The 24,108-nt window shown below is 44.0% G+C and overlaps 1 protein-coding gene across 2 annotated transcripts; it reads left to right on the plus strand.

Moving 5' to 3' along the window:
• Window positions 1-3,718: 3,718 nt before the first annotated feature.
• Window positions 3,719-23,787, plus strand: LOC124045700 (TLD domain-containing protein 2-like). 2 transcript variants are annotated; one of them, XM_046365235.1, is made up of 6 exons: window positions 3,719-3,938; window positions 6,665-6,886; window positions 22,036-22,194; window positions 22,306-22,401; window positions 22,552-22,625; window positions 23,277-23,787. In XM_046365235.1, the coding sequence occupies exons 1-6, from the start codon at window positions 3,858-3,860 to the stop codon at window positions 23,410-23,412; spliced, it is 768 nt and encodes a 255-aa protein (XP_046221191.1). In that variant the 5' UTR covers window positions 3,719-3,857; the 3' UTR covers window positions 23,413-23,787. The 2 variants fall into 2 exon arrangements, with proteins under 2 accessions (XP_046221191.1, XP_046221192.1); XM_046365236.1 differs by lacking the exon at window positions 6,665-6,886.
• The last annotated feature ends 321 nt before the right edge of the window (window positions 23,788-24,108 follow it).

A 24,108-nucleotide genomic window follows, 5' to 3' on the forward strand; every position in this document is an offset into this window, starting at 1 on the left:
CTGCGGATGTTGTAGAGCATGAACCTACAGGAACGGGCCACCGCCTTGATGTTAGTTGAGAACGACAGGGTGTTGTCCAGGATCACGCCAAGGTTCTTAGCGCTCTGGGAGGAGGACACAATGGAGTTGTCAACCGTGATGGCGAGATCATGGAACGGGCAGTCCTTCCCGGGAGGAAGAGCAGCTCCCGTCTTGCCGAGGTTCAGCTTGAGGTGGTGATCCGTCATCCACACTGATATGTCTGCCAGACATGCAGAGATGCGATTCGCCACCTGGTCATCAGAAGGGGGAAAGGAGAAGATTAATTGTGTGTCGTCTGCATAGCAATGATAGGAGAGACCATGTGAGGTTATGACAGAGCCAAGTGACTTGGTGTATAGCGAGAATAGGAGAGGGCCTAGAACAGAGCCCTGGGGGACACCAGTGATGAGAGCGCGTGGTGAGGAGACAGATTCTCGCCACGCCACCTGGTAGGAGCGACCTGTCAGGTAGGACGCAATCCAAGCGTGGGCCGCGCCGGAGATGCCCAACTCGGAGAGGGTGGAGAGGAGGATCTGATGGTTCACAGTATCGAAGGCAGCCGATAGATCTAGAAGGATGAGAGCAGAGGAGAGAGAGTTAGCTTTAGCAGTGCGGAGCACCTCCGTGATACAGAGGAGAGCAGTCTCAGTTGAATGACTAGTCTTGAACCCTGACTGATTTGGATCAAGAAGGTCATTCAGAGAGAGATAGCAGGAGAGCTGGCCAAGGACGGCACGTTCAACAGTTTTGGAGAGAAAAGAAAGAAGGGATACTGGTCTGTAGTTGTTGACATCGGAGGGATCGAGTGTAGGTTTTTTTCAGAAGGGGTGCAACTCTCGCTCTCTTGAAGACGGAAGGGACGTAGCCAGCGGTCAGGGATGAGTTGATGAGCGAGGTGAGGTAAGGGAGAAGGTCTCCGGAAATGGTCTGGAGAAGAGAGGATAGGGTCAAGCGGGCAGGTTGTTTGGCGGCCGGCCGTCACAAGACGCGAGATTTCATCTGGAGAGAGAGGGGAGAAAGAGGTCAGAGCACAGGGTAGGGCAGTGTGAGCAGAACCAGCGGTGTCGTTTGACTTAGCAAACGAGGATCGGATGTCGTCGACCTTCTTTTAAAAATGGTTGACGAAGTCATCTGCAGAGAGGGATGAGGGGGGGGGGGGGGGATTCAGTAGGGAGGAGAAGGTGGCAAAGAGCATCCTAGGGTTAGAGGCAGATGCTTGGAATTTAAAGTGGTAGAAAGTGGCTTTAGAGGGAGAGACAGAGGAAAATGTAGAGAGGAGGGAGTGAAAGGATGCCAGGTCCGCAGGGAGGCGAGTTTTCCTCCATTTCCGCTCGGCTGCCCGGAGCCCTGTTCTGTGATCTCGCAATGAGTCATCGAGCTACGGACCGGGAGGGGGAGGACCGAGCCGGCCTGGAGGATAGGGGACATAGAGAGTCAAAGGATGCAGAGAGGGAGGAGAGGAGGGTTGAGGAGGCAGAATCAGGAGATATGTTGGAGAAGGTTTGAGCAGAGGGAAGAGATGATAGGATGGAAGAGGAGAGAGTAGCGGGGGAGAGAGAGCGAAGGTTGGGACGGCGCGATACCATCCGTGTAGGGGCAGTGTGGGAGGTGTTGGATGAGAGCGAGAGGGAAAAGGATACAAGGTAGTGGTCGGAGACTTGGAGGGGAGTTGCAATGAGGTTAGTGGAAGAACAGCATCTAGTAAAGATGAGGTCGAGCGTATTGCCTGCCTTGTGAGTAGGGGGGGAAGGTGAGAGGGTGAGGTCAAAAGAGGAGAGGAGTGGAAAGAAGGAGGCAGAGAGGAAAGAGTCAAAGGTAGACATGGGGAGGTTAAAGTCGCCCAGAACTGTGAGAGGTGAGCCGTCCTCGGAAAGGAGCTTATCAAGGCATCAAGCTCATTGATGAACTCTCCGAGGGAACCTGGAGGGCGATAAATCATAAGGATGTTAAGCTTGAAAGGGCTGGTAACTGTGACAGCATGGAATTCAAAGGAGGCGATAGACAGATGGGTAAGGGGAGAAAGAGAGAATGACCACTTGGGAGAGATGAGGATCCCGGTACCACCACCCCGCTGACCAGAAGCTCTCGGGGTGTGCGAGAACACGTGGGCGGACGAAGAGAGAACAGTAGGAGTAGCAGTGTTGTCTGTGGTGATCCATGTTTCCGTCAGTGCCAAGAAGTCAAGGGACTGGAGGGAGGCATAGGCTGAGATGAACTCTGCCTTGTTGGCCACAGATCGGCAGTTCCAGAGGCTACCGGAGACCTGGAACTCCACGTGGGTCGTGCGCGCTAGGACCACCAGATTAGGGTGGCCGCGGCCACGCGGTGTGGAGCGTTTGTATGGTCTGTGCAGAGAGGAGAGAACAGGGATAGACAGACACATAGTTGACAGGCTACAGAAGAGGCTACGCTAATGCAAAGGAGATTGGAATGACAAGTGGACTACACGTCTCGAATGTTCAGAAAGTTAAGCTTACGTAGCAAGAATCTTATTGACTAAAATGATTAAAATGATACAGTACTGCTGAAGTAGGCTAGCTGGCAGTGGCTGCGTTGTTGACACTACACTAATCAAGTCGTTCCGTTGAGTGTAATAGTTTCTTCAGTGCTGCTATTCGGGGGCTAGCTGGCTAGCTAGCATTGTTGATTACGTTACTTTGCGTTAAAAGAACGACAATAGCTGGCTAGCTAACCTAGAAAATCGCTCTAGACTACACAATTATCTTTGATACAAAGACGGCTATGTAGCTAGCTACGATCAAACAAATCAAACCGTTGTACTGTAATGAAATGAAATGAAAATGTGATACTACCTGTGAATGTGACCGGGTTGTTGAGTTCTATTCAGAAGACGTTGGCTAGCTGTTGGCTAGCTAGCAGAGTCTCCTACGTTAAGGACGACAAATAGCTGGCTAGCTAACCTCTGTAAATTAAGATAATCACTCTAAGACTACACACTCTAAACTACACAATTATCTTGGATACGAAGACAGCAAAGACAGCTATGTAGCTAGCTAACACTACACTAATCAAGTCGTTCAGTTGAGTGTAATAGTTTCTACAGTGCAGCTAATCGGTGGACGTTAGCTAGCTGGCTAGCTGGCTAGCTGCTGGGCTGAGCAGTGAAGACTACGTTAGGACGGCGAAATACGATAATTACGCAATTATCTTTGATACAAAGACGGCTATGTAGCTAGCTAAGAAGAAATTGCTAAGATTAGACAAATCAAACCGTTGTGCTATAATGAAATGTAATGAAAAAGTTATACTACCTGCGGAGCGAAGTGCCGATGCGACCGCTCGCTCCAACCCGGAAGTGGTTGGAGATACTAAGATACTACAAATCAGTCAGATCAAACTCTGAAGTAAAAGTGAAGTTCAGCAGCTCCTGATGATCATATTCGATTAATTCCTTCCCTCTAACATGCATGAACTGTAGTAGGCCTAGAAACTCACATGTGCGCACGCACACATACTTGCAATCAAACATATCAATGACATACAGGAACCTATCAATTATGCTCAAACCATCATTCAAAACTGCTGTTCCCTATTGAGTACCTTGAGAAATGAGATGTCGCTGAGCAATATTCCACACCTTCTAACCACCCTCATCAGAGCAAAAGAGGGGGAGGGAATAGGTGTGTCCAGGTGAAGGTGTAATTACATTTAGCAGACACTCTTTTCCAGAGTGACTTACAGGAGGAGCAAGGGCACATGGACAGATATTTCACCTATTTAGCTCTGGGATTTGAACCAGCAACCTTTCAGTTACTGGCCCAATGTTCTTAACCACTAGGCTAGGCTACCTACCTGATTAACTGAGAAGGGAATAAATGTTCATACAGGGAGACATTTTCATTGGAGAATCACTGAAGAATATGGATATACTCAAAGCCTTGCGTTACAACCTCTTGGTGAGTACAGTGTGTATGTGTAGGGTTGGAATAATCAGTTACCAATTGGTTATTAGTTAGATGGGGCTTTAACCCTGTCACTCAGGCTTAAAGTAAAGTGTACTTCATAAACATTAGATCTTAAACCAAAGTTTTGCAACGGAATGCAGTGATCAATGATAATGTAACACATGAAAATCCTCTACTGTTCATGTAAGAACAAAGGACTTCCATAGTGTGTTCAGTGTTCTGTGAGAAACAGAAATAGAGGTGGTTGTGTGTTACTGCTTACAGCCATTGCTGTGTATATATAAACACGGCAGTTGCCCTACACAGTGATTGGTGTTTTTTTTTTTTAAGATGTCCTTTGACATTGTCGACAATATAGGGTAAGTGCTAGTGTGTAGAAATATATTCCAATGACATATGATAATATATGCCAATAGCACTGTGTATCATTACCAGAATAAAAGAGCAGTGTGGATGGGAACATATTGTGGGAACATAATATTGTGTTCTGAATGGTTTGTCTCTAGTTACTCACTTTCCAGTATAGTTAATGATGTCAATTCATTATGGAGGGCTGGCAGATATGTCAATTCTATATTAATCAGAACATTTTCTGTGGAAAGAGATGCTATTAGCTGCCATTATTCCAGGGAAAAGAGGGGTGACAGATCAAGGTGATGATGAAACTGTTATCAGTTCTATTAATGTCGCTATTATGTAAAAGTGATAATGGCTTTCATTTGTTATACAAGACACAGCTTCAATTCCACACTGCTGGGAAAAATATATATTATGTAACGATTACTTAATGGATTCATCTTTCCCAGAAGTTTCCTTTATAAAACAGTAAAATCTTTGTAGGATATAAAAGGGAAATGGAATAAATACATTATCAATCTGAGAACTTGAAAAATCAAACAACACAATAATGTCACAATGTTGGATTGTTTTTGAGAACACTGTGCATTTGATCACTCCTTCCTATCAGTCCAGAAAGATTATTTCCTTTCCCACACGGCTCCCTGCAGAGAATGGCCTGAGAGTAGAGAAGGAGAGAGCGAAAAAAACATTTTTTAAAGAATGACACAACTTGGCTGGCAAACGTTTGTTTCCCCACCTCCGTCTATCTGAGCGCCCAGCCAAGACGACCATATTGTGTTTCTACACAAGCGCAGTCGCTGGCAAAGTGACGAGCGAGTCTCTGTGTGGCTTAGTGCCACATAGGCAGCACGTCTGTGCTTCCCTATTCGCAGGTCACCGCATGCAGAAAGACAGCAGGGAGCTGTTTACTGTACAGTCGTGTGGCAACGATTTCATTGATTTATTCTTTTTGGCTGGGACTGGGAGGCAAAGGAATAGTTAGAGAAGAGTTCAGTGCACTTAAACACTTGATACTGTATAGTTATTATGGATTATAACTTGCACACTAACCAAAGTTTTTCTGGTATTTGGAACAATACCAGGCATGTACTCTCATCCCTATGTCAAAATGTGTAGAATATCAGGAGATTTGCTTTAAATGGCAAAATGAGCTTTCAGCCTCATGAAAAAAATTGTAGAATAACATTATAAAACTGCAAATCCTTCTCTCGGCCCCATGGCAAAATGTGTTGAAATGCAGGAAGTTAGCTATTTTCCTCAAAAATCTGTTTGGGGGGGCCCCCTGGAGGTAGGTGCCCCAGGACCCCAAATGCATAATTCCGGCCCTGTGCTTATGGTACACTTTCAAACATCAGAACATAGCTTTTGTCCACCAGAACTGAAGAAGACCATTACCCATAGAGCAAGCTATTGAGGAAAGAATGGACAATCATAAGCCAGTTAACTGACTGTAAGGCTTTGTGTTGGCTATAGATCCATAGGGAAACCATTGCACTGAAGTCCTGATGGATATAGACTGTGAAAGTACACACAGTCACAAACACACACACAAAGCTCATCACTATAAAGCTGTGATTGCGTACTGCAGCCTGCCAGATCAGCAGAAGGATGCAAAAAGCCTCTCACTATGGGAACAGAGAAGGCTACCCTCGGGGTTGATGAATGTTCTTTAAGACTGTGAAGTAAAGAAGCACACAAACACACACACATCCCCACAGACATATACAGAGTGCATGCGTGCACGGGTACACAAACACAGTAAACACTCCTTTTCTCTCTCACACACACACACACACACACACACACACACACACACACACACACAAACACAGTAACACACACACTTTTCTCTCTCACACACACACACACACACACACACACACACACACAAATCCATTGCTGTCTCCCTACAACAGCCCTTTACAGAACAACAAAGGGTATTAGTGTTGGTTTTAAAACACCTTCGGTTATGGGTGTCGGACAGCCAAAGCCACCAAGCACTTTCCAGAGAGGGATAAAGGAATTGATCAAGAAAAGAGGGAGAGAGAGGAGGGAAACATGTAGCACTGTGCACTCGGTGGAATGCTAGCAGGCTAATTGCTTGGAGACCAAAGTGAGGAGCAGCGATGGAGAAGAAGAGAGAAAGCAACGCAAAATCGATTGTTGGAACTTTGAGTGATGTCTGATGGAACTCTGAGCTGTCTTCCTACTCCTCTCACCAGGTGTGTGTGTGTGTGTGTGTGTGTGTGTGTGTGTGTGTGTGTGTGTGTGTGTGTGTGTGTGTGTGTGTGTGTGTGTGTGTGTGTGTGTGTGTGTGTGTGTGTGTGTGTGTGTGTGTGTGTGTGTGTGTCACACAGGTCAACCGTGTCAGACAGGCCTCACCCTCATTCCAGCGGATCAATAGTAGGGATGAAGAGAATCAGGAAAAAGATTTTGAGATTGTCGAAGTGGACAGTCTTCATACACAAAGACGGTGCCTTTCAGACAGGCAGGATTTAGACTACCTCAGCTCGGAGGACCCAACGAAGCCTGTGCTCACAGACCAAAGCAGCCTCCTTCACATTGGTCAACTATGTCAGGTATGACTTCCAGCTCTCAAAGACAGTTATGTTTGCCTGCTTCCTAGTGGCCAAATTCAGAAGTTAACCAAATGCAAGTGACACATAACAAAATATGCTTGGTGATTATAACTGCGATGCTTGACTTGAGTACTTAGCTTGACATAAATATGGCTACAACATTGGTTTGGTCAACTGAGCAACTACATGTTAGCATATTAACACTACAAACAATGCCAAACAATATACTAATGATGAGTTCAAGACAACTGAGGACTGAAAAACCTAGGTCAAATTATAATGTCAGTGATCTTTAGGTTGGAAAGTCAAAGCTCTACAAATAGGTTTCTCAAGTTTCCGACTTGGAATTCCTACATAGATGACCGTTCAAAACTCATTCTTCCCAGTCAGTGCTCGTTTTTATCGAGTTTCCACCCACTGGGCAAAAACTGGTTGAATCAACATTTCCAAGTAATTTCAACCAAAACATGTAATGTGATAACTGCAAAACTGATTTGATTTGAAAAATCGTTTTTTACCCAAATGTTGACCTAAATCCAATGACATGGTGCATTTTTTGTTGATTTCACGTTGAATTCAGGTTAGTTGACTTACAACCAAATGGAAATCAAAACTGGAGGTTGAACTGACGTCTGTTCTTAACCACGAGAAGTATGGGTGCTGAGGGTGCTGCAGCACCCCTTAATCATTCAGAATGTTAAAAAATTGTGCCTGGCCCTTTAATACTCGGTATGAGTATACCCTTTAATTTCTCCGTATGAGCGGAGAAAGAAAGTCAACAAACAGCACACCCACCCCTAAACATCTTCCTCCGAACCAGATGAAGCAAGACGGTGGATGGTAATTGGAAGAGCGCGCTTGTTTGAAATGGAAAAGCGGTGTGGTAGCTTTTGATAAAGAAGGACATCAAGACAAAGCAGCTGCTTTATAATTGGGATGCACTGTTGAGCGCTACATCCCGAGGGTACAGAGATTGTGACAGCCAGTTAAATGGCGTCCCTCGAGAAGGACAAGATACATATCAGGAGAACTACAGTATTATCATAAGGAGACGTGTACTTGGAATATGGAGAAGGAATGGAGGGGAAAAGAGAGGCAGAGGAGGTCTAAAAGAGAGAGGGAGGAAGAGGGTGAGCTTGAGTGCTAAGACTTGAGACTTACTTGTGACTTGTAAAACAATGACTTGGTCCCACCTCTGAGTGACTGCCAATGTGAACAAGGCTTTAGACTTTTTAATAAGAAATCCAGCCTGGGCCAAGGTTAGACAAGCTGACTCATTAGCTGATTGTCAGCTATTTAGGCATTTGAGAAATAGATGCACTGCCTCAGTTAAAGGCCAAATCAAACTACTTCCTCAGTGCTATGACAGACTGTTAGTGATCCCTCTAAATTCTGGAAAACTGTTAATTCACTGAAGAGGCTCTACTTCCCTGCCTAAAGCAAGTAGTTACAAAAAAAAAGCATTGTTACAAAAAAAGTTCAGATTTGTAATGTTTTTAAATCAGCATTTTATCTCAGCTGGTTTCCTATTTGAAGGAAATTGTGGTCATGCTGGTCTTGGCCAGTCAGTTGTACAGCCTCCAGTTGCCTCAATGGATGATCATTCAACCTCATGTGACTTGGGAAATGGTAGTCAGGGTTTTTCTTTTGGGCAACTCACAGAAACAGAAGTTCTTGCTGCCTTATTAGCTATTGGCACCAAAAGCTTTTGATACTGTCGTGTAGACCATGTTCTTCTGTTGAATAAGCTGTCCTCGATAGGGTTGGGTACTGATGCTTGTCAATGGTTTCATAATTATCTCAATGACACAACTCAGGCCTTCAAGGTAGCTGGGGTCAAATCTGAGTTCCTTGTATTACATAGAGGAGTGCCCCAAGGTTTCGATACTCGGGCCACTACAGTTTAAAATCTATATAAATAACATTGGGAATGCTGTAAAAATATATATATGTATATATATAAATATATATATACACACACATTAAAGTTTGGACACACCTACTCATTCAAGGGTGTTTCTTTATGTTGTTACTATTTTCTACATTGTATAATAATAGTGAAGACATCAAAACTGTGAAATAACAAATATGGAATCATGTAGTAACCAAAAAAGTGTTAAACAAATCACAATATATTTTAGATTCTTCAAAGTAGCCACCCTTTGCCTTGATAACAGCTTTGCACATTCTTGGCATTCTCTCAACCAGCTTCACCTGAAAGGCTTTTACAACGGTCTTGAAGGAGTTCCCACATATGCTAAGCACTTGTTGGCTGCTTTTACTTCACTCTGAGGTCCAACTCATACCAAACCATCTCAATTGGGTTGAGGTCAGTGATTGTAGAGGCCAGGTCATCTGATGCAGCACTCCATCACTATACTTCTTGGTCAAATAGCCCTTACACAGCCTGGAGGTATGTTGGGTCATTGTCCTGTTGTAGTCCCACTAAGCGCACAGCAGATGGGATTGCGTATCGTTGCAGAATGCTGTGGTAGCCATGCTGGTTAAGTGTGCCTTGAATTCTAAATAAATTACAGACAGTGTCACCAGAAAAGTGCCTCCTCCTCCATGCTTCACAGTGTGAACCACACATGCGGAGATCATCTGTTCACCTACTCTGCGTCTCATAAAGACACGGTGCTTAGAACCAAAAATGTCAAATTTGGACTCATCAGACCAAAGGACAGATTTCCACCGGTCTAAAGCTTCTTAGGGATAGGGTCTACAGTGCCTTGCGAAAGTATTCGGCCCCCTTGAACTTTGCGACCTTTTGCCACATTTCAGGCTTCAAACATAAAGATATAAAACTGTATTTTTTTGTGAAGAATCAACAACAAGTGGGACACAATCATGAAGTGGAAGGACATTTATTGGATATTTCAAACTTTTAGTCTCAGAGGTCCGTTAAAAGCGCAGAAAGCATCATGAAGGAACACACCAGGCAGGTCCGAGATACTGTTGTGAAGAAGTTTAAAGCCGGATTTGGATACAAAAAGATTTCCCAAGCTTTAAACATCCCAAGGAGCACTGTGCAAGCGATAATATTGAAATGGAAGCAGTATCAGACCACTGCATGAAATATTATAGTTTATTTACATTTTAGGATACCTGCGGATTAAATAGAAACATAGTTTGACTTGTTTGAACAAAGTTTAGAGGTAGCTTTTTGGACTCCTTTGTTTGCAAGTGGATTCCTGAAATCGATGGTGCTAGTTGAGATGTGTCTTTTTAATTGAACTCTGTGAAGCATTTATTTGGGCTTCAATCTGAGGTGCAGTTATCCTCTGCAGCATAGGTAACTCTGGGTCTTCCTTTCTTGTGGCGGTCCTCATGAGATCCCATTTAATCATAGCGCTTGATGGTTTTTGCGACTGCACTTGAAGAAACTTTCAAAGTTCTTGAAATGTTACATATTGATTGACCTTCATGTCTTAAAGTAATGATGGACTGTCGTTTCTCTGCTTATTTGAGCTGTTCTTGCCATAATATGGACTTGGTCTTTTACCAAATAGGGCTATCTTCTGTATACCACCCCTACCTTGTAAAAATACAACTGCCTGGCTCAAATGCATTAAGAAGGAAAGAAATTCCACAAATTAACTTTTAACAAGGCAGACCTGTTAATTGAAATGCTTTCCAGGTAACTACCTCATGAAGCTGTTTGAGAGAATGCCAAGAGTGTGCAAAGCTGTCATCAAGGCAAAGGGTGGCTACTTTGAAGAATATCAAATATACAATACTTTTTTTTGGTTACAACATGACTCCATATGTGTTATTTCGTAGTTTTGATGTCTTCACTATTATTCTACAATGTAAAAAATAGTAAAGGAGAGGGCAACATTTTCTTGTGTTTATCTACAAAGCACTACAAAGAAACTTCCAATATATCTATCATCATTCATTCAATTTAGACTTAGAAATGACCTAACTTGGTCTCAGGCTTGGATATCACTGGAGGTCACTTCGGTCTCCACAGAGTTAGAGGTAGCCTAGTGGCAGGTAGGCCTTGTGGTTAGACGCTAGTGGTTAGAGCGTTTGGCCAGTAACCGAAAGGTTGCTGGATTGAATCCCCGAGCTGTCAAGGTAAAAATCTGTCATTCTGCCCCTGAACAGGCAGTTAACACATTGTTAACTGCACATTGTTAACACATACCACCAAACGCTCGTAAACTAGGGGAATTATTTATCAAAGGTGCAAGCGCACAAAAAAGACTCTAAACCTTGTGCGCCAATTGTCCCGCAAAGGTTGGTATTTATTCATTTTGAATTTGACAGTAAAGTGTGTATCTCCACGCAAATCTCAGACCATACGTAAGCACAACTTCTAGTGGTTGATCAACTGTATTGCAAGCAAATATTGTTATTTTGGGGGAAATTGTGGTGTTTAATGCACAGAAATTATAATCATGGTAGGGTAATAAACATTCAAACGTAGGCCGAATGATAAAACAGATCCACTTGCCATTGGTGAGAAGATTGCATTGCAGGCGTATTGCCTAATATATTTATTTTACTTTTATTATATAGGCCTAAATCATAATCATATTTGCAGAGCATGTGTCTCCTTTTCTGACATGACTGGTTTGTTCCTGCTACACAACAAATACCATTTATCCATCGCTCTTTCAATAGCCAATCATGCTCAAAAGTAAATAGTCCTGTAGTCTTTTTAAAATCTGTGCGTCAATCTAAGTAACATAAAAATAAATAAGAAATTTGCATTGGCTGCGTCTCGGCCTTCTACAGTGGAAGTTGGCTGCAGTGGAAGTTGGCTGCGTCTCGGCCTTCTACATCTGCAGTGGAAGATGGCCGAGCTACGGGGTGTTTGTAAACCCGAGGTAAAGACAGTTTGAAGTTGGATATTCCACACATTCAAACCTCAATAGCTTTCAAACCACTTGAGCCACAGACTCCAAATAAGTGTCATGATGTTGGAAAAATAGCGCACAACATTGCATTTCACGTTTCGGACATTAATTCATTTTCCAAAGCTAATAAACATGTGGAAATTTGAGCAGCATTTTGTATTCCTAGTTTAATTAGTTAGGGAGTGTAAACAAAGTACAAACTTTTTTTTCACCCTTTGGGTTGTCCATTTTCATCTCACATGTTTTTACATTAATTTTTCCAAATAAAATTTTTCAATAGCTCCTTGATCATGTGACCTACTGGACTCAAACAAACTTCAGAATGTCCACGGACTAGCCTTATATATTGCACACTCTTGTTTGAGTACTGTAAAATCATGCAGTGTAACATACATTTTCATAGTTTTACATTTCGATAGCTCCTTGGTCATGTCAATTACACACCTAAGAAGTGTGCAGTGGTTATAAGTAATATCTACTATCAATGCAGTATGACGAATTAGCCATCCATTGTGTTATATCATAACTTGTCTTATATGCTGTCACTGTTGGCAAAAGTTTATAAACATGTTAAATAAAGTTACCCGAGTGGCACAGTGATCTAGGGCACTGCATTGCAGTTGCTAGCTGTGCCACCAGAGACTCTGGGTTTGTGCCCAGGCTCTGTCACAGCCGGCCGTGACTGGGAGGTCCGTGGGGCGACGCACAATTGGCATTGCGTCGTCCGGTTTAGGGAGGGTTTGGCCGGTAGGGATATCCTTGTCTCATCGCGCACCAGCGACTCCTGTGGCTGGCTGGGTGCAGTGCACGCTAACCAGGTCGCCAGGTGCACAGTGTTTCCTCCGACACATTGGTGCGGCTGGCTTCCGGGTTGGATGCGCGCTGTGTTAAAGAAGCAGTGTGGCTTGGTTGAGTTGTGTTTCGGAGGACGCATGGCTTTCGACCTTTGTGTCTCCCAAGCCTGTACGGGAGTTGTAGTAATGAGAAAAGATAGTAACTACTATTGATAAAAGATAGCAACTACTATTGGATACCACAAAATTGGGGAGAAAGGTAAATAAAGATACTAACCCAGTCTGTCTTTGGGCCACATCCAGGTTCTTTATCAGTGGCACACATTAAGCAGTTGTTGGCTTTGTTGAACTCTAAAATCATAGGTGTCCCTCACAACAACATAATAAAAAATGTACATTTACTTTGAATTAAATGACATTACAAACCATGGGCCTCCTGGGTGGCGCAGTGGTCTAAGGCACTGCATCGCAGTGCTAGCTGTGCCACCAGAGATTCTGGATTTGAGTCCAGGGTCTATTGCAGCTGGCTGCGACCGAGAGGCCCATGGGGTGGTGTGCAATTGGCCCAGTGTCGTTAGGGAGGGTTTGGCCGGCAGGGATATCCTTGTCTCTCTAGCGACTCCTGTGGTGGGCCGGGGGCAGTGCACGCTGACCAGGTGTACTCTGTTTCCTCCAACACATTTGTGCGGCTGGCCTCCGGTTTGGATGGGAGTTGTGTCCAGAAGCAGTGCGGCTTGGTTGGATTGTGTTTTGGAGGACGCATGGCTCTTGACCTTTGCCCCTCCCGAGTCGGTATGGGAGCTGCAGCGATGAGAAAAGACTGTAACACCTACCAATTGGGGAGAAAAGGGGTAAAAAATATATCTATATTTTTTTTAATTAAAATGTCAGACCAGACATTTTTAGTATATCCTCAGCCATTTATTTGCTCCATGGTCCTTCTGTAGCTCAGTTGGTAGAGCATGGCGCTTGTAACGCCAGGGTAGTGGGTTCGATTCCTGGGACCACCCATACGTAGAATGTATGCACACATGACTGTAGGTCGCTTTGGATAAAAGCGTCTGCTAAAATGGCATATATTATGTGTGGGGGGGGGGGGGTTCTGTGCAACTTCCTTGGCCATCTACACCAAAAAATAAAATGGTTTCGGACCTAATTGTCACATAACAGCTAACCATTAATTTATTGAAAATATACCTATCAATCCTGAATTAAAAAGACCCCACAGCTGAAGGTGTCCTGCTGCATGGTATGAATTTATTTCCCCTTCTTTCCACTTTATGTCCACCCAGTCGTCTTTTCCATGGCAGGATCTTCTCATTTTGAAGTATTCTCTTTTTTATGTAAACATAATGGAATTCGGATTAATCGTAGGCAAATGGATACACAAATGGATACACCAAAACTTTATGGTGATTTCTTTATCACTTTAATCTAGTAGAGGTCATTTCCTTTATGCCCCATTCTACACACAGCCTAAATTATAGGCCCTGAACCACTTACAGGACAATAATAAAAGTAGCATATAGGATCAAACCCTATCCCAGAGTGAATAAATGTAGAGCATTTGTAGACTTTAAGAAAAAAAATATTAAGTGACAGTTTCATCAGTACGTGCTTAAAGAAAGTCATATCACAAAGACCACAGATGACAGTGCCCACCAAGTCTATGACAATAAAGAATTAATTGTAAGCACCAAAGTGTGTTAAAGTGTGTTTGTCAAAATAACATCTGGAAATGTCAGTTGTTGAACATAATGCTTCTATTTGAAATAGCAATTTATGATATATGCAGTTGAGGAATATTCCATGTACCAACACTACATGTAGGATGGACATAAGACATTCCCACATACAGTAAACACATAGAGGCATTTTTCAGCTGTGATTTTACCACAGCACAGAACGTAATACACCCTTACAACAATCTATTTTTTGATCTTCTTGACTTCTTATCTGGTAAAGTGCTACTTTGTGTCAGGAAAAGAGCCCCACTTAGGTGTCAGTGTACTCCAGTAAAAAAGGTCTGGTTTAGATTAAAAACGATTTCCCTGTGTCCCCATTCATATGGGCATGAGAGACTAGTCAGTGGTAGAATTGAGTTGGCACTTTATTGGCCCAAACACCCACAGACCCATAGGGTTGAGGTTACTCATGTACAGTAATTATTATTATTTATTTTTTTGCCTTGACACATTGTGTCTTCTAACTGTCCAAGAATAGGATTCAAAGTGTTAGGAAATATTTGTTTCCACAAATACAAAGGAGGATGTCTGTCCTCATACCTCTGGCACTTTAGTCAGACTGTGTAAAAACTTTATGATGGGGTCAGCAACGGAGTGCCCAGTGACTAAGCACCACAGAGACCAATCAGGAGAGAATGCATACAGGTCAAGGGATGTGTCTGTGCCTTTTGGATTACTCTCTCTTTGCAGATAGCCCCTGTGGTTCAAGTCAAGAGCTACCCTTCCCTTTTCTGTCATGTTTTGTCTTATATTGTCTTGTCATTTTGCTTTTCCTTCTGTTCGTTTTCCCCCTGCTGGTCTTTTTAGGTTCGTTCCCCTTTTTCTCTCTCCCTCCCTCTCTCTCTTCTCTCTGTCGTTCCGTTCCTGCTCCCAGCTGTTCCTATTCCCCTAATCAATCATTTAGTCTTCCCACACCTGTTCCCTATCTTTTCCCCTGATTAGAGTCCCTATTTCTCCCCTTGTTTTCCGTTTCTGCCCTGTCGGATCCTTGTATATTGTTCACCGTGCTGTGTCTTTGTATCGCCCTGTCGTGTTGTGTTTCCCTCAGATGCTGCGTGGTGAGCAGGTGTCTGAGTCTGCTACGGTCAAGTGCCTTCCCGAGGCAACCTGCAGTTTATTATCGAGTCTCCAGTCAGTTCTCGTGATTACGAGTGATATTGTTTTTATGCTTTATTTACCGCTCCGATTTGTCTAGGAGTATTGCTATTTCCTTATACTGGATTAAAGACTCTGTTTTCGCCAAGTCGCTTTTGGGTCCTCATTCACCTGCATAACAGAAGGATCCGACCAAAGAATGGACCCAGCGACTACAGACGCTCGTAACACTGCCGTCGAGATCCAAGGAGCCATGCTCGGCAGACACGAGCAGGAATTGTCTGCTGCTCGTCATGCCATGGAGAACCTGGCCGCTCAGGTTTCCGACCTCTCTGGACAGTTCCAGAGTCTTCGTCTCGTGCCACCTGTTACTTCCTGGTCTGCCGAGCCTCCGGAACCTAGGGTTAATAACCCACCTTGCTACTCCGGGCAGCCCAAGGAGTGCCGCTCCTTTCTCACCCAGTGTGATATTGTGTTCTCTCTCCAACCCAACACATACTCTAGAGAGAGCGCTCGGGTTGCTTACGTCATTTCACTCCTTACTGGCCGGGCTCGAGAGTGGGGCACAGCTATCTGGGAGGCAAGGGCTGATTGTTCAAACAATTACCAGAACTTTAAAGAGGAGATGATTCGGGTTTTTGATCGTTCAGTTTTTGGTAGGGAGGCTTCTAGGGCCCTGGCTTCCCTATGTCAAGGTGATCGATCCATAACGGATTACTCTATAGAGTTTCGCACTCTTGCTGCCTCTAGTGACTGGAACGAGCCGGCGCTGCTCGCTCGTTTGTCTGTGTCTCTTGACGCCGGTACCATAGTGCCTTCTTCCTCTCCGGCCGGGGCGGGGTTCTTTTTTGTTAAGAAAAAGGACGGTACTCTGCGCCCCTGCGTGGATTATCGAGGGCTGAATGACATAACGGTTAAGAATCGTTATCCGCTTCCCCTTATGTCATCAGCCTTCGAGATTCTGCAGAGAGCCAGGTGCTTTACTAAGTTGGACCTTCGTAACGCTTACCATCTCGTGCGCATCAGAGAGGGGGACGAGTGGAAAACGGCGTTTAACACTCCGTTAGGGCATTTTGAGTACCGGGTTCTGCCGTTTGGTCTCGCCAATGCGCCAGCTGTTTTTCAGGCATTAGTTAATGATGTTCTGAGAGACATGCTGAACATCTTTGTTTTTGTCTACCTTGACGATATCCTGATTTTTTTCACCGTCACTCGAGATTCATGTTCAGCACGTTCGACGTGTTCTCCAGCGCCTTTTAGAGAATTGTCTCTACGTGAAGGCTGAGAAGTGCTCTTTTCATGTCTCCTCCGTTACTTTTCTCGGTTCCGTTATTTCCGCTGAAGGCATTCAGATGGATTCCGCTAAGGTCCAAGCTGTCAGTGAGTGGCCCGTTCCAAGGTCACGTGTCGAGTTGCAGCGCTTTCTAGGTTTCGCTAATTTCTATCGGCGTTTCATTCGTAATTTCGGTCAAGTTGCTGCCCCTCTCACAGCTCTTACTTCTGTCAAGACGTGTTTTAAGTGGTCCGGTTCCGCCCAGGGAGCTTTTGATCTTCTAAAATAACGTTTTACGTCCGCTCCTATCCTCGTTACTCCTGACGTCACTAGACAATTCATTGTCGAGGTTGACGCTTCAGAGGTAGGCGTGGGAGCCATTCTATCCCAGCGCTTCCAGTCTGACGATAAGGTTCATCCTTGCGCTTATTTTTCTCATCGCCTGTCGCCATCTGAACGCAACTATGATGTGGGTAACCGCGAACTGCTCGCCATCCGCTTAGCCCTAGGCGAATGGCGACAGTGGTTGGAGGGGGCGACCGTTCCTTTTGTCGTTTGGACAGACCATAAGAACCTTGAGTACATCCGTTCTGCCAAACGACTTAATGCTCGTCAAGCTCGTTGGGCGTTATTTTTCGCTCGTTTCGAGTTTGTGATTTCTTACCGTCCGGGTAGCAAGAACACCAAGCCTGATGCCTTATCCCGTCTTTTTAGTTCTTCTGTGGCTTCTACTGATCCCGAGGGGATTCTTCCTTATGGGCGTGTTGTCGGGTTGACAGTCTGGGGAATTGAAAGACAGGTTAAGCAAGCACTCACGCACACTGCGTCGCCGCGCGCTTGTCCTAGTAACCTTCTTTTCGTTCCTGTTTCCACTCGTCTGGCTGTTCTTCAGTGGGCTCACTCTGCCAAGTTAGCTGGTCATCCCGGTGTTCGAGGCACTCTTGCTTCTATTCGCCAGCGCTTTTGGTGGCCGACTCAGGAGCGTGACACGCGCCGTTTCGTGGCTGCTTGTTCGGACTGCGCGCAGATTAAGTCAGGTAACTCTCCTCCTGCCGGTCGTCTCAGACCGCTCCCCATTCCTTCTCGACCATGGTCTCACATCGCCCTAGACTTCATTACCAGTCTGCCTTTGTCTGCGGGGAAGACTGTGATTCTTACGGTTGTCGATAGGTTCTCTAAGGCGGCACATTTCATTCCTCTCGCTAAACTTCCTTCCGCTAAGGAGACGGCACAAATCATCATCGAGAATGTGTTCAGAATTCATGGCCTCCCGTTAGACGCCGTTTCAGACAGAGGTCCGCAATTCACGTCACAGTTTTGGAGGGAGTTCTATCGTTTGATTGGTGCGTCCGTCAGTCTCTCTTCCGGGTTTCATCCCCAGTCTAACGGTCAAGCAGAGAGGGCCAATCAGACGATTGGTCGCATACTACGCAGCCTTTCTTTCAGAAACCCTGCGTCTTGGGCAGAACAGCTCCCCTGGGCAGAATACGCTCACAACTCGCTTCCTTCGTCTGCTACCGGGTTATCTCCGTTTCAGAGTAGTCTGGGTTACCAGCCTCCTCTGTTCTCATCCCAGCTTGCCGAGTCCAGCGTTCCCTCCGCTCAAGCGTTTGTCCAACGTTGTGAGCGCACCTGGAGGAGGGTAAGGTCTGCACTTTGCCGTTACAGGGCACAGACTGTGAGAGCCGCCAATAAACGTAGGATTAAGAGTCCAAGGTATTGATGCGGCCAGAGAGTGTGGCTTTCCACTCGCAACCTTCCTCTTACGACAGCTTCTCGTAAGTTGACTCCACGGTTCATTGGTCCGTTCCGTGTCTCCCAGGTCGTCAATCCTGTCGCTGTGCGACTGCTTCTTCCGCGACATCTTCGTCGCGTCCATCCTGTCTTCCATGTCTCCTGTGTCAAGCCCTTTCTTCGCACCCCCGTTCGTCTTCCCTCCCCCTCCCGTCCTTGTCGAGAGCGCACCTATTTACAAGGTACGTAGGATCATGGACATGCGTTCTCGGGGACGGGGTCACCAATACTTAGTGGATTGGGAGGGTTACGGTCCTGAGGAGAGGAGTTGGGTTCCGTCTCGGGACGTGCTGGACCGTTCACTTATTGATGATTTCCTCCGTTGCCGCCAGGATTCCTCCTCGAGTGCGCCAGGAGGCGCTCGGTGAGTGGGGGTACTGTCATGTTTTGTCTTATATTGTCTTGTCATTTTGCTTTTCCTTCTGTTCGTTTTCCCCCTGCTGGTCTTTTTAGGTTCGTTCCCCTTTTTCTCTCTCCCTCCCTCTCTCTCTTCTCTCTGTCGTTCCGTTCCTGCTCCCAGCTGTTCCTATTCCCCTAATCAATCATTTAGTCTTCCCACACCTGTTCCCTATCTTTTCCCCTGATTAGAGTCCCTATTTCTCCCCTTGTTTTCCGTTTCTGCCCTGTCGGATCCTTGTATATTGTTCACCGTGCTGTGTCTTTGTATCGCCCTGTCGTGTCGTGTTTCCCTCAGATGCTGCGTGGTGAGCAGGTGTCTGAGTCTGCTACGGTCAAGTGCCTTCCCGAGGCAACCTGCAGTTTATTATCGAGTCTCCAGTCAGTTCTCGTGATTACGAGTGATATTGTTTTTATGCTTTATTTACCGCTCCGATTTGTCTAGGAGTATTGCTATTTCCTTATACTGGATTAAAGACTCTGTTTTCGCCAAGTCGCTTTTGGGTCCTCATTCACCTGCATAACATTTTCAGTCTGCTCTGCGCATGTCTGAAAGTGACAGAGTCAGCAGCCAAGAGTATTTCACAGTATGTCATAATAAATTATTACACTTAGGAATGTATGTAAAATGCTAACATGTATTTGATCCAGTACAATGGAATAACTATAATCCACTAAACATTCTGAACCTTGTTTGAAGTCAGTAGGTCACATGACCAAGGAGCTATTGAAATTAGAAAGTTTACAAATTGAATGTAAAAACGTGTGAGATGAAAATGGACAAACTAAAGGGTGTGCAATATAGGAGGGTAGTGGACATTCTGAACCTTGAGGTCGGTAGGTCACATGACCAAGGAGCTATTGAAATTATAAAGATTGAAAAACATTGAATATTCATGTAAAATTGCATGATGAAAATGGACAAACTGAAGGGTGTGCACTGTGTAGGGCCACTGAATGTACATTCTGAACCTTGTTTGAAGTCAGTCGGTCATATGACCAAAGAGCTATTGAAATTAAAAAATGTAAATAAATCATTTAAAAATAGTGCGAGATGTAAATCGACAAAACAAAAATGTGTGCAATGTGTGTCTATGCTATCGGGTTAGCTACAATAAGTCTTGGAAGTTTTAGGAGTAATGGTTAAAGAGCTATTGAAATGTTAAAATTTTGATTTGTCACTATGTTGACGATCCCTAACTGCTGTTTGTGGACTTAAAGAAAACTTCAGGCGACTATCCATCGACTATCCAACATGAAACTCTCTTTATCTCGGTTGTTTGTCAGACCATGAGACATCCCAGAAATCGGTCTTCTCACAAAAACGTCTGTAGTGTCCGAACAGTTTGACCTACAAACTATCATGACCCCACGATGGTGTTTTCCATTTTGCTCAACGACCCCCACAATTGTCATGAAACTCATCTGAAGGTAATCCATACAAACTAATGGAAGTAAGAAGATAGTTTTGTGCCCCCTCTCAATGGCTTAGACTTTTAGAGTAAATTATTTAACATCATGTGTAGGCTACAGTGTTGTTGTGAAATAGTAGCGCTACATGGCCTATTTTAATCTCATAGCCTATTATACCAAGGCAGGAGATAGAAATAATCATGTGTTTGGGTCATGTTGCATGTGACAGATTTTTCCAATAATTTGTTTACCCTCACACAAATCCTAGAATCTCCACCAAACCAGAATTGAGTGAAAAATGTAAACAAGGTTGATAAAGAGGCCCTGACACCCAGGGACAGGGCACCACACACCAGCGAGGTGATTGGCAAAAATACGTGAGCAACGATTGGCTGACTGGCTTGTCAATAAATACCCTGATGCAGCCTTTTTTTAGCATAGAATGGTCAGGTTATATACCATTAAATCAATAGCATGTGATTGCAGCCCACAATTTGAGGCCTTCCTGCATGTGGGCATTCTGAGCATCCCATTGGTTCCTGCACTAATAGAAGTTCAGGAATGCCCACATGCAGGTGTAGCAATATTGATGTTACACTGGAAACAGAAACCACTTGTTCACTTACCTACTTCATGTACTGTAGCTGGTTGACAACATGCTCAGTAAAGTTTGCCCAACTATACTGAACAAAATGCAACAATTTCTAAGAGTTACAGTTCATATAAGAAAATAAGTCAATTTAAAAATTCATTAGGCCCTAATCTATGGATTTCACATAACTGGTCACAGATACCTTGTCACAGTATCTCTGTGCATTCAAATTGCCATTAATAAAATGCAATTGTGTTCGTTGTCTGTAGCTTATGCCTGCCCATAACATAAACCCATCACCATGGGTCATTCTGTTGATATCAGGTACTGCTCACCCACACCACGCCATACATGTGAGGCTGGTTGGATGTACTGCCAAATTCTCTAAAGCGACGTTGGAGATGGCTTATGGTAGAGAAATGAACATTAAATTATCTGACAACTGCTCTGGTGGACATTCCAGTAGTCAGCATGCCAATTGCATCTCCCTCAATTTGAGACATCTGTGGCATTGTGTGTTGTGACAAAACTGCACATTTTAGTGGCCTTTTATTAGGGGCGGCAGGTTAGCATAGTGGTTAGAGTGTTGGACTAGTAACCGAAATGCTGCAAGTTCAAATCCCCGAGCTGACAAGGTACAAATCTGTCGTTCTGCCCCTGAACAGGCAGTTAACCCACTGTTCCTAGGCTGTCATTGAAAATAAAAATGTGTTCTTAACTGACTTGCCTAGTTAAATAAAGGTTCACAAATAATAATAATAAAATCCCCAGCACAAGGTGTGCCTGTGTAATGATCATGCTGTTTAATCAGCTACTTGATATGCCACACCTGTCAGGTGGATGGATTATGTTGGCAAAGGAGAAACTAACAGGGATGTAGGCAAATTTGTGCACAAAATTAGAGATAAACAAGCTTTTTGTGCGTTCTGGGATCTATAATTTCAGCTCTTGAAACATGGGACCGACACTTTACATGTTGTGTGTATATTTTTGCTTTAATGTATATATCTGTCATGATTAGAAAACCAAGCATATTGAAACAGCAGGACGCCCCGAAATGCAGGCTGCAGTTGCACCATTCTCTGTTAAATTAATGCATCACATGTACAGTGGTAAATTATTGCTGTGCTAAATATGCTCCCTATACAATGTCACAGTGTAATTCCCTGTGGTTTCCAGCTAAATGAGCATCTTCCTGCCCGGCTAGAGCAGTGCCCCTGGTCTCTGGTTTACAGCACCCAGAGACACGGCACCAGCCTGGGCACTCTGTACAAGAGCATGGGGGGCATGGACTGCAGCACCAGTACCCTCACTGTCATCAGAGACAACTGTGGACAGGTGAGGAGAAGCTGAGGCCTTTTACTTGCCTAAACCAAATTTTCCCACCTATGCCATAAGGCTGTCTGGGATTTGTATCCCTTGCTCTGTAACTCTATTTCTTTGTCCTAGGTATTTGGTGCATTTTGTCCTACTACTCTTCGAATCAGTCTGTCATACTATGGAACAGGACACACATTCCTCTTCTCCTTCTCTCCACAACTCCAGGTGAGATATCCCCATGTCGAGTCTCAGTATCACTGGTTTAGGGCTGGATTCAATCTAACCTAAATTACCAATACTGTATTACTGCATAATGAGTGTTGCTGTTTCCAAACAACAACTGACAACAAGCTATGATCATTGTTTATTTTACAGGTTTATGAATGGAAGTTTAGTAACTCCTTCTTTGTGAAGGGAAGTCCAGACTACCTGGCATTTGGTGGAGGAGGGTAAGTGAAAATAGATCCGCTATCATTTATAAACTATAACTACTAACTGGGCAAAAACTGGTTGAATCACCATTATTTCCACGTCATTTCAACAACAAAAAATCTACGTTATGACGTTGAATTAACGTGGAAAACCGATTTGATTTGAATTTTAAAAATCATTGACTAAAGGACATTGTCATTGTAACCTAAATCCAATGACATGGTGAATTTTTCTGTTGTTGATGATTTCACGTTGAAGTCTCATTAGTTGGCAACTCATGTAAATCAAAACTGGACTTTGAAATGACGTCTGTGCCCAGTGGGGAGGGTCCTGTGTTTTGCTTAATCATGTCACATGACCTGGATTTTAACCTTTAAATGAAAGCTTTTTCATAAAACTGTCCTCTTTTATTTTTATGTCAGATGGTCCAGTACCATCCTCAGACAATTGCTTTCATTTTAGGTCTAATTCTGATTTCTGGAATAGGTGTAAAATAAATGTTAAAATCCTGATCATGTGACATAATTAACCAAAACCCAGGGCCCTAACTATAATTCAACAAAATATGGAAGTAACTAGTGGTCTAAAGGAGTGCTTGAAAGTTGAGGAATTATGCTCTCTTTTGTTTCTCTCCTCCTCCCCCTTCTCCTGCTCTATCATGCTCTCAGGGGTCTCTTTGGCCTGTGGTTAGACGATGGCCTGATCCGTGGGCAGAGCCAGAGGTGTGACACATTTGACAATGACGTGTTGTCCTCCTCTGACGACTTCCTAATCAACGACCTGGAGGTTTGGGCCATCTCCTGAGACAAGGGACTGCATGCTACTGCTTACTTAAATGTTATACAACGATTGTGACAGTGGATGGAATTGAAAAAGACTGTACCTCTCATCTGAGGATCCAAAGCGTGGCTCCCTGTGCAAGGTGATTCAACTCCATCACCTCAATATTTTCCATTACAAACAGATAAGGCCCCAAACTCACCAGCTTTAGAAGCATTGGGAAAACAGAAATAGAGTACTACTGGCCTCTGGTGTTCAATGATTTAGACCGTGTGTAATAATCACTCCTCTCTGTTGGCCTTATTTTCTGCTTGGTATGTCTGTATCATTCTGTGGAGATTTGGATTACTTCAGAAATATTCTGCTGGGAGTTAAACAATTAAAGGACAGTCAGATTAGCACAGTTGACTGGTCAATCTCAATCAATAACACATGAGGGAAGTTGTCTTTATTGGCAAAGTGCCCAGTGGCCGTTGATTTACAACTCTAGAGGGCGCTCTCGTCACATGGCTCCTTTCTGTCTCACTCTCGTTCTATACATTACCTTCAGAAAGTATTTCCACCCTTTGACTTTTTCCACATTTGTTGTGTTACAGCCTGAATTTAAAATGGATTAAGAAAAAATGTTTAAAAAATGTCACCGGCCTACATATAATACTGCATAATGTCAAAGTGCAATTATGCTTTTTGATTTCTTTTGACAAATTACTTACAAATGTA

Source organism: Oncorhynchus gorbuscha, linkage group LG10, assembly GCF_021184085.1.
Source record: "Oncorhynchus gorbuscha isolate QuinsamMale2020 ecotype Even-year linkage group LG10, OgorEven_v1.0, whole genome shotgun sequence".
Lineage (NCBI taxonomy): Eukaryota > Metazoa > Chordata > Actinopteri > Salmoniformes > Salmonidae > Oncorhynchus > Oncorhynchus gorbuscha.